At 41.2% G+C, this 14,393-nt stretch overlaps 1 protein-coding gene across 25 annotated transcripts in view; it reads left to right on the top strand.

Moving 5' to 3' along the window:
* RBFOX2 (RNA binding fox-1 homolog 2) overlaps positions 1 to 14,393 on the top strand; it is a 258,234-nt gene that overhangs the window by 57,430 nt on the left and 186,411 nt on the right. Inside the window, exon 1 of one of the 25 annotated variants that reach the window (XM_036019560.1) lies at positions 9,832 to 9,873. The exons of the other annotated variants lie outside the window; for them this stretch is intronic. Coding sequence (XP_035875453.1) covers positions 9,832 to 9,873 — 42 coding nt within the window. Of the gene's footprint in view, positions 1 to 9,831; positions 9,874 to 14,393 lie in introns of those variants that run through there. 25 annotated transcript variants of the gene reach the window in all.

Genomic DNA, 14,393 nt, shown 5'->3' with positions numbered 1-14,393 from the left:
GTCATCTTCCTAAGAAGGATTTTTTTTTTAGAGATTTTATTTATTTATTTTTAGAGAGAGGGGAGGGGAAGGGAGGGAGAAGGAGAGGGAGAGAAATATCAACGTATGGTTGCCTCTTGCATGCCCCCTCCTGGGGACCCAGGCATGTGCCCTGACTGGGAATTGAACTGGTGACCTTTCATTTTGGAGGCTGGCACTCAATCCACTGAGCCACACACCAGCTGGGGCCTAAAAAGGCCTTTTTAACCTAAAGTACATTTACCCACATTTTCTTTAATATTTATCATGATTTGTAACTAAATATTTGCCTATTTACTTGGAGTAATGTCTTCTCTCCGATTTGACTGAACTTCATTAGGGCAGGTACTATGTCTTTTTCTCCACACTGTATACATGGCGTCTAGACTGTGTGACCATAGTAGGTATACATAATCATAAAAGTTCGTTGAATAAGTGCAATCCGTGGGATTTATGGTTCCTGTTGAAGAGCTTAATTCTTGACTGGTCACGCTTTTGCCTGTTATTTGGGGTCAGAGTACTGACTTTGAACATTTTCCTGATTAAAGAGTTTTAATTCCATAGGCTCCTTTTCTTTTTGTAATAAGGTAATAAACTACCCTAGTGTGAGGTCATTCCTTAAGCTCTGCTAATGGATTCTTGCTTTATTTCAGACAACATGCTTGAGGCCTAGAAGCCCAGCCTGTGAAGCGTCTGGTCCACCTTGACCTCTAAAAATAGACTTATTCTCTTCCCTCCCATTGTACATGTTTGGAAGAGTAGCACAGTTCTATTTTGAGGCTTGTTACAAAATAGTAGAATAAAGAAAACTCTGTGAGCGTTTGGTTTAAAAGCTCTGCTCATCTAAATTGGTTTAATGAGTATTCTGTCCTTTAACCCCTTTTAACCTCTCATCCCAGAATTGACCTTCCCTAGATTTATCTTTTATAGAGAAGTCATGTATATATTTGAGCCCTAACTCACTGAGGCTTTCTTAAGCTTTTCTTCTCTCTCTCTTTTTTTCTTTAGCTAATCTTTGTCTCCAAGACCAGGAAGGAAAGGATAAATAATTATGGGCCCCAAAATTGGGAAACATGGAAAAAAATGTAGGGGTGTGTGAGAGAGAGAGAGAGTGTGTGTGTGTGTGTGTGTGTGTGTGTCTACACACTTTTTTTTTCTCTTCTGGGAAAAAGTGCATAATTTTCAGATTCAGCTATCTCTTTTAGGTTGTTGGGCTATACTAAATTTTTAGTTGTTACCTTATTCTGAATCTTTGATGTACTCTTATGAAAATTGGTAAATGGTACGCTTCTTAGATGTGTGTATTGAAGCAGAAACAGTAACAAGTAATGCATTTGTCTTGCTGTTCCTCAGTGAAGTAGAAATTTGCTGAGAGAGCTGAGGATAGTGGAAGATTGTTTATGATTTTTGACCTCTGAGGTTTTACTTAAACACTAGACACAACTAATATTTGTGTCATACTATCAGGTGAGGTTAATATTTACTTAGGTCAGGGATAACCTCTTAGATGATCCTTAGATGACCCAGGGATCACCCTTTATCTCTTGTAGTACCTAACACAGTCCTGGGCACATCAAAGACAATTTAGTTTAGTGTGATCTTGCTCAGTTCACAGATTGTTTGAGTTGGTTGATCTGTTTGGTAGATGAAAACGTCATCTCTACGTTTTGTATATACATACATGATATACCTGGAAATTATAAAAACAGTACATTTTAAATGATACTTTATTAAAGTTTCCAGAAGAATACATATGAGAGTATCTTCATGATAAGCCTTTACTTGAACAAGGACATAAATACTAACTACAAAGGAGAAAATGATAGATTGACTACATTAAAATTAGGAATATCTGTTCATTAAAAGACACCACTAAGTAAGTAAAAGGCATGCCACAGAGTGGGAGAGGATACTGGCAATATAGGTATTTGGCTGGTATCCAGAATATATAAAAATAACTCCTACAAATCAATATATAAAAGAAGTCCTATAAATCAACCTTTGAGCAACCCAGTTAAAAAAAAATAGGCAAAAGATTTAATAGGTACTTCACAAAAGATGATCTCCAAATGGCCACAAAGTAGTCAACATTATTAATTGTCAGGGTAAAGCAAATCAGCACAGTGAGATGTTGCTGCCCTAACTCTAGGCTCAAATGAGAAAGGCAGACACTTGTAAGTGTTACCGAGCTCGTGCAGCACCAGGACCCCTGGGGCACTGCTGGTGGGGATGGAAATTTGTACAGGTTTTGGAAAACTGGCACTTGATAGTAACTCCCAAAGTGAGATGGTAATTCACAAGGCTGATCATCAGGGTGCACTGAAACCAGCGGGTACACTGTAACCAGCAGCTCTGCTCCTGGGTGTGTCCAACAAAGAAGTGCACGTACGTGCCCCAAAAGGCAAGTACAAGAATGCATGTAGCAGCTTTTTTATTTCCAGACCCAGGCTGGAAATAACACAAAATGACTGTCAGGTTACTCAAATGTTTTTAAATAAATTGATATATTTATAAAATGAAATACTGTACAGTAATGATGATGAATGAACTATTTGCTATACTCAGTGAATGGATCAATCTCACAAGTACAACCTGGAGGGAATAAAGCTAGTACAAAAGAATGTATAATGTGTGATTCCACATTTATATAAAGTTCAAAATGGGCGGAATGGACCTGTGGTGTTAAGGTCATTGTTGTGGCCTGGTAGGAGAATGACTTTGCAGAGGCCTGAGACAGGCTTTCGGAGTTCTGGCATGTATGTATGTGTGTGTGCACGCATGCATGTATGTGTTTATTTCCTGCCAGGTGCTAGTTACACGGGTGGGTCACTTCGTGGAAATTGACCACAGAAATTTATTGTTTTGTACACTTATGATTTTTCTCATTTCTACATATTTAGTCACTTCATTAAAAAGTTTACTTAAAAATTTGATTCTTCTTTTGTACTGTGATTGCTACAGTTCATACAGGTGGTAACCCCTTTACCTGTCAAAGCTGGTAGAATGTGGGTATGCACATACTTTGTGTGTTTATCTGTTAGGATTGTTGTGTAGACATGAAGGTGCTTCTTTTATTAATATAAAATTGCTTTTCAAGTAGTCAACACATATAAGACAGCTCTAGGAAAGAAAAATTGATGAATAAACTCCACTATCACCTTTTAAACCAGTTCTCTGAGTAGAATAAGGAAACTTTAATTCTACCTCACAGAGCAGCAAACTTGGATTTTGCTCTACAGACAGAAGAACCTCTCAATTAAGGGTTCTCAGCCACTGAAGCCTTCATTTTCAAAGGAGTGCACCTTATTTATTCTTTATTCTTTTTAAAAAAATTAAAATATAACTGAAATATAGCAATATATTAGTTTCAAGGGTAAAGATTTTATACACACACGCACATGCATGCACCCACAAAGTCTGTCCGGAGAAGTCGAGCCATTGTTAATATAAGGAGAAAGGTTTGTGCAACATCGATGTAACTTGGCAGCCAAGGAGAGTGGACGGGAATGCACACGTGTGAACAATGATGACGTCACTGTACTGGTCAGTGGGGACGGTAGACGCCTTTGAGTGAGAGTGTGTACTGTGTGGCCATTGCATGCAGAATGACTGAGTGACTAGAGCAATGAATCTGCATCAAATTTTGCATTAAGCTTGAACATTCCTCTGCGAAAACTATTCAGATGATTCATTCAGAAGGGTTTCAGGGATGACGCAATGAGTGCAACTCAAATAAATGTATGGCACAAATGCCTTAAAGATGGTCAAGACTCTGTTGAAAGTGATCCATGTTCTGGAAGGTCTGCAACAAGCAGAACACCTGAGAATGTTGCACATGTATGGGCTGCAATCAGCAAAGATTGGCAACTGACAGTGCAAGAACTGGAAGCTGATCTGGGGATTCCAAAAACTGCTGTGTCTGAGATTTTGATAGACGCAGCTATGGGCAACTGGTGATTGGTGGCTTCATAATGACAACATGCCTGCTCATGCATCATGTTTTGTGCAGAATTTTTTTTGTGAAACATCAAATCACCCAGGCGACTCAGCCCCCTTCAGCCCAGATTTGGTACCCTGTGACTTCCGGCTTTTCCCAAAACTAAAATCACCTTTGAAAGGGATGAGATTTCAGACCATCAGTGAGATTCAGAAAATAATGATGGGGCAGCTGGTGGTACTTCCCACAAAAGATTTTGCAGAGTGTTTTGAACAGTGGAAGAGACACTGGGAGAACTGTGTGAGGTCCCAAGGTGCCTGCTTTGAAGGGGACTGAGTCGTCATTGTCCTTATGTACAATGTTTCTTGTATCTTCTTCAATAACTTTCTCTGTTTTTCATAGTACATGGCTAGATAGTTTCTGGCAGATCATATATATGAAATGACCACCATACTATGTCTAGTTCACATCCATCGCCTCACATAGTTACAGATTTTTCCTTGTGGTGAGAACTTTTAACATCTACTTTCTGCCCTGGCCGGTGTCACTCGGTTGGACATCATCCCACAAAGTGAAAGGTTGCTGGTTCGATTCCAGGTCAGGGGATATGTCCAGGTTGTTGGTCTGGTCCCCAATTGGGGCGTGTGTAAGAGGTAACTACTGATCGATGTTTCTCTCACACATTGATGTTTCTCTCCCTCTTTATCCCCAACTTATAAAAATTCTTTAAAGATCTACTTTCTTAGCAACTTTCAAATATACAGGCCAGTATTGTTAACTGTCGTCACCATGCTGTATATTGTATCTCCATCTCTTACTTATTTTTTAACTGGAAGTTTGTACCTGTTGACCCTCTTCAACCATTTCTCTCGCCCCTGTTCCTCTGGCAGCCACCAGTCTGTTCCCTGTATCTGTGAGTTCATTTTTATTTTTTATTTTTAGATTCTACATGTAGGTGAGATCTTTCTTTCTCTGAATTCACTTAGCATAATGCTCCCAAGGTTTATCCATATTGTTGCAAATGGTAGTATTTCTTTCCTTTTTATGGCTGGATAATATATATATGTATATATATATGTATATATAAATATTTTATATATATGTTACATTTTCTTTACCCATTCATCTACTGATGGACTTTTGGCTATTGTCAATAATGCTACAATGAACATGGGGGCACAGATACCATTTTGAATTAGTGCTTTTCCCCCTTCAGATAAATAACAGGATGTATAAATGTTGGGTCATATGGTGGTTCTGTTTTTAGTTTTTCAGGGAACCTCCATACTGTTTTCCATAGTGGCTGTACCAATTTATATTCCTACCAATAGTTGCACTAGGGTTCCTTTCTCTCCATATCCTGTCTAATGCTTGTTTTTTCTTCTTGATAATGGCCATTCTGATAGGCGTGAGGTAGTAATCTCCTTGTGGTTTTGATTTGCATTTCATTGCTGATCAGCAATGTTGAGCACCTTTCCATGTGCCTGTTGATCATGTGTGTCTTCTCTGGAAACACGTCTGTTCACAGCGTCTGCCTACTTTATAGTCAGATCGTCGTTTTGCCGTTGGCCTTTTCATATTGTTGATGATTTCTTTTGCTGTGCAGAAGCTTTTTATTGACATTTATTCTTATCATGGAAAGTATAAAGAGAAGAAATTTCTACATGGTATTAATATTTTCCCTCTTACTCTGTGGAACTCTTAACTCACAGTAAGGCATATTAGGAAAAGTTAACCTGTTTGAGCCAGAAAGTCTAAAAGATGTTGGCTTGCCTTCTCTCAACCGGCCATATCCATCAAATCTGAGCCTGGCCTCAGTCAAACACTTGAAAGTTCTCTTAAATTTGCCATGTTGTCTGATGAGCATAGCTTCGAAACTTTTGTTCTTTCTCTGGAAGCCCCTTACCTGCCTCATTTACCTACTGTATTTTTAGGACTATAAGATGCACTGGACCATAAGATGTACCTAGGTTTTAGAGGAGGAAAATAGGAAAAAAATTTTTGAAGCAAAAAATGTGGTAAAATATTTAATAACCTGTGACCCAGCTCCATTGCCACCCCCTGCAACCCCCACAGTGAGCCAGGTAAGCGACATTTGGATTGTAAGACTCACCTCCCTTTTCCTCCCAAATGTGGGGGGTGGGGAAGTGCATCTTATAGTCCGAAAAATACAGTAAGTGAACTCCTGGAGCTCATTCTCCAAGTCACCTTCAGGGCCAGCCATTTCCCTTTGTGTACCTGCACCAGACTTGCACTTGCCTCTGGGGTGTCACATACCACACGGAAATGTGTGTGTCCTCCAGTGCTAGCCTTTTGAGACTATCAGCTGGCACGTGGAAGGTTTTCAGATTAACACTGAAAGGATTAATGATGGGCATATTTTCTGAATGACAATAGCTATTTTTAAAAAATACCCTGGCTGATGTGGCTCAGTGGATTGAGTGCCGGCCTGTGAATCAAAAAGGGTCGCCGGTCTGATTCCCAGTCCAGGGCACATGCCTGGGTTGCGGGCCAGGTCCCCAGTAGGAGGCATGCGAGACGCAACCACACATTGATGTTTCTCTCTTTCTCTTTCTTCTTCCCTTCCCTTTTCTCTAAAAATAAATAAAATCTAAAAAAAAAAAAAAAGAATGGAAGCCAGCTATTATATTTGACATGAGAAGATACATGTTAAAAATTTTTTTTTGAAAAAAATTATACTTTGCATTAATTTCTCAGTGAAACCAGTGTGTAGTTTTATAGCAGGGTACATATTGTGGCAGCAGGAGAGAGTAATGCTAACTGGTTCATATGGGTATCAGACACGTGACCTTGGCCTCTTTAGCATTGTCCTCTAATCAGCTGATTTAATTTTAGTGGAATCCCTGGAGAAATACTTTGAAATGCTCTGGTTCTTTATGCAGAATTTAGAAATCATAAATCTAATATATAGATCCTGACTGCATTAGGATCTATGGATTAAACCAGCAGATGAGCCTGAGCGGGTATTAGGGCGTTATGACCGGGCCGTTGTGGATGTTGTGACAGTGGTGATTTTGTTCGTCTCCAAAAGTATAAAATTAAATTCCAGAATGTGTTATCTGAAGTTCTGTCATTCCACTCCAGCATGTAACTTCTCAAGCCAGCTTTAATTTAAAAAGATGAGTAGAATCATTGTCATGTATCCAGAAAGTTAGAATAATAGGATTAGAGTAATTAACAAGTATTGAGTGCCTGCTTAGGGTTTGATACTGTTAGTAATATGTAATAAGTATGACTTCGACCTTGATGTCAAGCAACTTACATTTTATTGATGACATAGCAAACACAGATAAAAAGTGATTTCTAAGTAATTCTTTCCAACCCCAGCAGTCTGTAAATGGAAGGCTAAGTGGAACAAGCAGGGTTTGGAGTCCAAACAGATCTGGGTAAGAATCTTGGCTTTTAAAATATTAAATGAGTTATATAACCTTGGTCACATTGACATCTCTGGAACTCTTGTTTCTTCATTAGTGAAATGAGGTAAGAATACACACAACTTGCAGTCTTTGGTTTTATTTTCAAGAAGTAATGACAGCCCATATATCAGTAAAACCCCTGGCACGTAGTGAGTGTCCCTAACACACATTTGAATGAAAGGACTGGGTAAGTTGAGCTTTATTTGCAGCAGTCCACTAGTCCAGGTCATTGCTGATAGATGTCACAATGACAACTAACAGACTTCCCCCTCGGTGGTTGATTTGATGGGCGGTCCTGGAAACTGTGTTTCAGCCTTCCCATTGTGGAATTAGGTGACTGATGTCATCGTTTTTAAGAGTTTTAGGGAGGTCTTTTAGAAGAGCGCTCATCGTGGCGCGCCGTGGAACTGTGACCAGCGCTGCGCACAGGGAAGGTTCCATACAAGAAACGGCTTGTGAAGAGTTCACAGGGGCGAGATAAGAAGAATGTATCCCAGACTGAGTTCCTTCCTCTCCTCCTTCCCCCTGGAATGTTTCATCTGTTTATTAGCAGATAAATACTGTGCTCTTTGCTGCTTTCCACAGCAGTTGTGGCGCTTAGTCTTGGGTGTGTGTGTGTCAACTAGGGGGACATTTTGTCTTTGCCGAATGTTTCAAATTGTTCAAATTCTGTTTGGGGTAAATGACTGTCATTTATTATACTAAGTCATTTTCTTTTCATGTCTGTATTTTTCACTGGGGAGTTGGTGCCCTGGAGTTGAGTCTTTGCCCTGCGAACCAAAAATACAGTTTCTGTGGGTGTGCCTTATTTTAATCTACTCTCTTTCACACTATAAAGCTCTGACCTCCTTGGGGCCTTTCCTGCTTGGCTACAATTGATGCTTTGTCCTTTAGAGTCATATAGGACACAGCCACTGGGTTGATTCAGTGTTGAACTATCACATATGGTTCTAAGAAAAAAAAATTCCTTCGCCAGAATGGGAAGTGGGCAGGTTAGCCAGAAAACGAAGCCCTGGTTCATATTCAGTCATCATGCAGGGGGAGTGAGTAGCAGTTTCAAATTAGAGTCAGAACTAAGCAAAGAAAAAATAGAGCCAGCTCCAAAATTGAGGACTGGTCAAAAATTGGCTGGTGTATGAGGTACATACATAGCTGGGTTTACTGGAAGCAGACACCTTTTCAGGAGATATCTAGGGTTCAAAAAATTATCCATATTTTATGGTGTGTATCTGTTTTTATGAAAGGATAATTTCCTGTAAGTTCTGTTCATTCTTTGAGGATTATTCATTTCTGTTAGTATACTGTGCAGTTTCACTACTAATGATGGCAACTTACTCTATTCAGTCTCTTTGGCCCAGGGACTTAAACTACTTTACATTAATTTGCCAGTAGTAATTCTTTTTCTCTCTCTCTTTTTTAAAATATTTTATTTATTTATTTTTAGAGAGAGAAGAAGGTAGGGAGAAAGAGAGAGCCACATCAATGTGTGGTTGCCTTTTGGGCACCCCCTACTGGATACCTGGCCCACAACCCAGGCATGTGCCCTGACTGGGAATCCAACCAGCGACGCTTTGGTTCACAGGCCAGCACTCAATCCACTGAGCCACAGCAACCAGGGCACTAGTAGTACTTCTTACACCATCTCTGTGTGGGAACTTCTTTTTTGATAAGGGATGTGAGAGGTTGCTCCAGTTATATATCAGGTCAGTCCCTGGGGTGGATATTGGACACAGGATTTGTGGTTCTAGGCTTAGCGGGTTTGGTCATTGAAGTATGCTCTATTTCTTCCACACTTCCTTCCCCTTTTCCTCCTCCTTTTTCCCCTGTGGTAGAAGAAATAATATCAAGTAAATAACAAGAGAATCTGGTCTTCGAAGAGGTTAGAGACTATTGAGTCTTCAGGCATGGAGTTCCCAATCCTTTTGGCTTGGGATGGAAGGAAGTAGCAGAAGACTGATGCTCAGCACATGAAATGTTTTTCTGACCAGTGCATACTTTTATTTTTGCTCTCTTTTTCCTCTCTCGTTAGGAGGAGAGGTGCTGTGGGGTTTCTTGTGTGCCAGTCCTCTACGGGGGCAGTCCAGCTGTTTTAACTCTCAGCAGATATTGTCACTTGCTTTTGGGTTGGGGGCCATAGAGAAGGTGGGTAAGCAGCTACTTTGGGTGGCGTTGAAAGGAAGGTGGAATGTCAGAAGGACATTTCTCTGTGTTTTCCTAGTCACAGGACTCTGAATCCCAAGCAGCTAAATTTAGCTCAGGTTCCTGTTGAAAGCATCATTTTTGGGGGGCGGGTGGTGGGGGGGGACGGAAAACCTTTTTGTGTATCCTGCTCTATGAAGCCAATAGGGAAGCAGGAGGAGGTGAGGTTGCCATGGAGATGGTAGCTGTGTGCGAGGGGAGAGCAGCAGGGTTTAGAATTCCAGGAAGGAAGAGAGAGTGATGTCATCAGATTCCATGGACCAGCCCAGGAACCCCTGTGAGGTTGGTGGGGAGTTGGGTGTGCGTGGGGGGTGGTGGAGTGGGAGTTTGTGCAGGGGAATTTGTGGCTTCAGTAAGGTGTGGAGAGTCCAGTTCAAGCAGAGGTTGGTTGTGTGCAATTGTGCTGATCTGCATTAATGCCTGCCTTTTAAAATCTGTACATCATTCTGAATTTGCAGAATGTCTTCTTTGTTGAAAAAGGATGTATTCATTTAACAAAGACGCTAATCTAGATGAAGACTACAATATCTTTTTATAGCTCTACTCCCTGTAATATTTGCGTGTGCCTTTATCCCTTGTATGTGAGGGCATTTGTGCATACATTTTGGATGTATAGTTGCCTTTGTGTGATGCCTTTTATGGTGCTGCATGCAGTTAAATGCTTCATTAATGCCTGATTCTCGTATTTACTTTTCTGTGGATGGACGTGTATAAATGAAATACAACTTTTTGTTAGAAAAACCTGAAAGAAAAAGCAGTTGCTTTTGCGGCAGACAGGAAAGCTGCATGCTTCAAGACAGTTGTTCTGAACATATGCGTGTGTGTTTGTACTGATCATGAAGGGCAAACGTAGTTCTTTTAGAATGGCCAAGAGGCTAAATTTCTTTTTAAACAGATATAACAGTTCCGTGCATCCAAATGAGCACTACCCTTCAAAATAGTCACTTTGGCTCCGGTGATACAGCCATTGCGCAAAAACACAAAGACTTCTTCTCCTTTGCAATCAGCTTCCCAGATGAATGATGAGGAAAACATTCTCAGTGCCCACCACGGATTTTTTTTTTTAATTTAAAAAGCACCTAGCTTGATCAGACACTAGGTTTCTTTGAATTGGCTTTTGCTAATTTGAGGTTGTCAGAAATCAAATCTCTGCTCCAATGATGAGCTTTTATCCCGTCTAAAGTCCTAGGTTTGGATTCTGAAGGCATTTTCACTTTCAGATCAGGGGCTCGTAGATGATTTGGTTTGGCAGCGGCGATGTTTTGAACAGTGATGGCAGCCTCTGAGGAATGAGAACATAGCCTTCCCAGGGCGGCATCTTCTGAGGTGACCCATTTGGATGTATTTGTTCAAGGATGTCTGTTAAAATCGGCGACATTACCACTGGGTGACGCGGGAGGCGGTGTTAGTGGTATGCGTGGGAGCACAGACTCTTTGGGTTTAATTTGGCTCAGGTCTGAACCCCTGTTCTGCTGCTCTCCGACTGACCTTGGACAAGTAACTGTCCTTCGGTGCTTTGGTTTCCTTGTGTGTAAAGGAGGAATGATGGTGCTGTGAGGACCAGCTGTGGAGTGGGGTGGTGAGGGGTACGTAAGCTAGTGTGGCAAGTACCTAGACATTCGGTATGTTCTCAGTCACTGCCTGCTTTGGTGATTGTCATTAATAATTACACATTTCTTTGAATTACAGAATTACAAGATAGTAGGTCTCAGACCTCACTGGAGGTCCTGGAAGAAGGGGCTCAGGAATCTGCAGTTTTTAAGTGATTCCCAGATGATTGTGATGATCAGCCAGGTTTGGGTGCCACTGAGTGTAATCTACTTTGGCTATGGCCCAAGTCCTGGAAACTTCATCATCTCTTGGGTGCTTGTTAGAAATGCAGAATCCTAGGTGCCACCCCCAAACCCACTGAATCAGAATCTGCATTTTTAAAAAAAGATTTTATTTATTTTTTAGAGAGGGGAAGGGAGGGAGAAAGAGAGAAACATCAATGTGTGGTTGCTTCTCACATGGCCCCCACTAGGGACCTGGCTCACAACCCAGGCATGTGCCCTGACTGGGTATTGAACCTGCAGCCCTTTGGTTCGCAGCCTGCGCTCAATCCACTGAGCAACATCAGCCAGGACAGAATCTGCACTTTTAAGAAGATACCCTGCAGTGACCTGTATGCCTGTTAAAATTTCAGAAATACTACTTTTCTTCTAACAGTAGGAATAACTGGGCAATAACTGCAGGTTAAAAATGAATTCTCTCTCAAAATCATTCCCACTGGTGGAAGAGAAACAGTTTGGCTGAGCTGGTATACAGATGAGCATGTACCTACCTTCCCTGCTGCTTGGCCCAGGCGCAAACGCTCCTCTGGACCAAGTCACTGTGTACCGTGGAATGGAGGGAGCAGAGCTAAAATTGTGGCTTTGGCTCCACCACTTCCTAGCCCTTTGGCCTTGGTTCAGTCACTTCATCTCTTCAATCTCAGTCTCCCCACCTGACAATGGAAGTAACACCTAGACCATGAAGTAATGTGTAAGGTATCTAGCACACTGTACTCGCTGTGTACATTAGTGCCTGCGCCCCCCTTTTAACCTTTGAGTGATACCCTGTACAGTAGGTAGTTCTGTGCCCTCAGAGGGCAGCCAGTGGACACCCATCACCATCCTGTCTGCGTAGGTTCCTTGCCTCTTGCCCTTCTAGCTATCTTGAGTATCCACTTACAATACACATAACTGTATATATAGTTTTCTTTGCCATCTTTTTCTATAAAGTGCCTTTTACTTAATGGAGACTATTACCCGAGGAGGCTGGGAGGAGAATATAGGAGTTGAATGGTTGAGCTGGCACAGCATCAAGGTATGATGAGATCTGATAGAGGCAGCTGTGTTAGGAATTCTCCATAGTTAACCATATATTTAAGACAAGTTTGTGTTTTTTTAAAAAATTGGTATTAGAAAAAAAGAACCATAAATTCAAATGGTTTCATCTGAAGCCTTTTAAACTAGTCCCAAGTAGGAACTAGCATAGCATTGTCACTGGATTGATAAGTATTATTTTTTTTCTGAGCAGAGAATTAATACAATAAAAACAAGTCCGGGGACTTGCTGTGGAGACCCAGAAGTAGATGGCAGAGTTTGGGTCAGAGGTTTGGCAATTGTAGCCAGTCGGGCGTTGGAAGTAACAGTGGGAAAAGGAAAGGTCCATTTCACTTGGAACTGAGGGGTAAGACAGGATTGTAAACTCAAAGCATAAAATAACAACTGTCATAATAGCTTTCTTCTTTAGGGTGCTTTAGAACTCTGAGGTGCTTTGTATACTTTATGCCTAATCTTAACATCCTTGACAGGTACGGGCATAATCACATGTTTTACAGATCAGAAAGGTTGAGTAACTTGCCTTAAGTCACTCAGCTAAGAAGCAACAGACCTGGTTTGATGTCATGTTGAATAGCAATGTGAGTGATGGAGCTATTACCAAAGCTAACTGAAATAGCTAATATATGCTGTTAAAGTAAAATTTGTATTGTCTGTATTGACCTTTTTGGCACAAGTGTTGATTTAAATTAAGATTGGTATCCAATGTGTTAGTCTGTCTCAGAGGGCTCCTTTTGCATGTTGCTTTTTCTTTTATCTTTTTGGGATATGTATTTTCTTTATACTCTGAGGCTAGTGAAAGTTGTTTGTTTGTTTGTTTGTTTTAATGCCAAAGCCTGTGAAGTTCAGTGAAACACCAGTTTGAATTGAATATCACAGCACAAAACTAACTTGGTGGTGGTCTTCCATTGTCATACTTAGTCATACGAAATATTCACAGAATCGTGTCAGTTATTCTGTCTAGGTTGAAACGCAGGTAATTATCAATGATTACACAAAGTGAATTGTACATTCTCTGATAGCTTTCTAAGTTACAGTTGGAAGAATCCCAAACTGGCAGTTAGACTAGGGCTCCATGTCCCTTTTGTTATTCGCTGCTTATGAGGCCTTGGACAGGGAGGGCACTTAACCTCAGTAAGTCTGACCCGGAGTTTCTCTCACCAATCAGAAAGGAATAATGCTATCTGTTTGGCCAATTGTTATGAATAAGAGGATGTGTGAGGCACCAAGTCCTGCTCCTCACTGGCTCTCTAACTATGAGAAAGACATTTAAAACCTTGCGCTTCTTTGGTTTTCTTGTCCGTGAGGTCTGTCTGGCGGGCGTGGGGGGGGGGGGGGTAGGCCTGTGTGGGGCAAGGCGAGGAGGATGCTGGTGAAGGAGCTGGGTTTGAGTGAGATGACCTCCGTGGTCCCCTCAGAATCTGTGATCCTGTCGTCGTTGGACCTGCCTCTGTTTTGTATGTGGGGAAGTATCTGGTATGAAGAAGTCATTGTTTCTTATTATCATTATTATTCTTTAGCAGTGCTCTCCCATGAAGGGACAGGTGACTTTGCCCGTATTGTCTCACTTAATCGCCGTAACAACCCAAGGAGGAAGGTGGTGGTCTCATTTAGGAGGTGAAGAACTTGAGGCTCAGAGAAGAAGTAACATTCGTGGAGCTAGTACGTGTCAAGGGCATGTCTTGGATCAGTGTGACACCAATGACTGTCCTGTCCACTCTGCACCTCACTGTGTGTGCATTATGCGTGACATGGTAGAACTAGAAGTTTTTGAGGGCTGAGTATGCCATAGACAAAGTACTTCTTAGGCTCCTTATACACTAATGAGGAACTGCAGTACAAATTTTGTTTGGAAACTGTGATATATGTAGTATCACTGGGGCAGATACAAGATGTAGTTTGGGAACTTATGATCTCTTTGGAAATGGGAGGCATAGG

The sequence above is a fragment of the Phyllostomus discolor genome, chromosome 2 (genome assembly GCF_004126475.2).
Source record: "Phyllostomus discolor isolate MPI-MPIP mPhyDis1 chromosome 2, mPhyDis1.pri.v3, whole genome shotgun sequence".
NCBI lineage: Eukaryota > Metazoa > Chordata > Mammalia > Chiroptera > Phyllostomidae > Phyllostomus > Phyllostomus discolor.
Note: the sequence above shows the minus strand (reverse complement) of the source record. Positions and strands in the feature narration are given on the sequence as shown.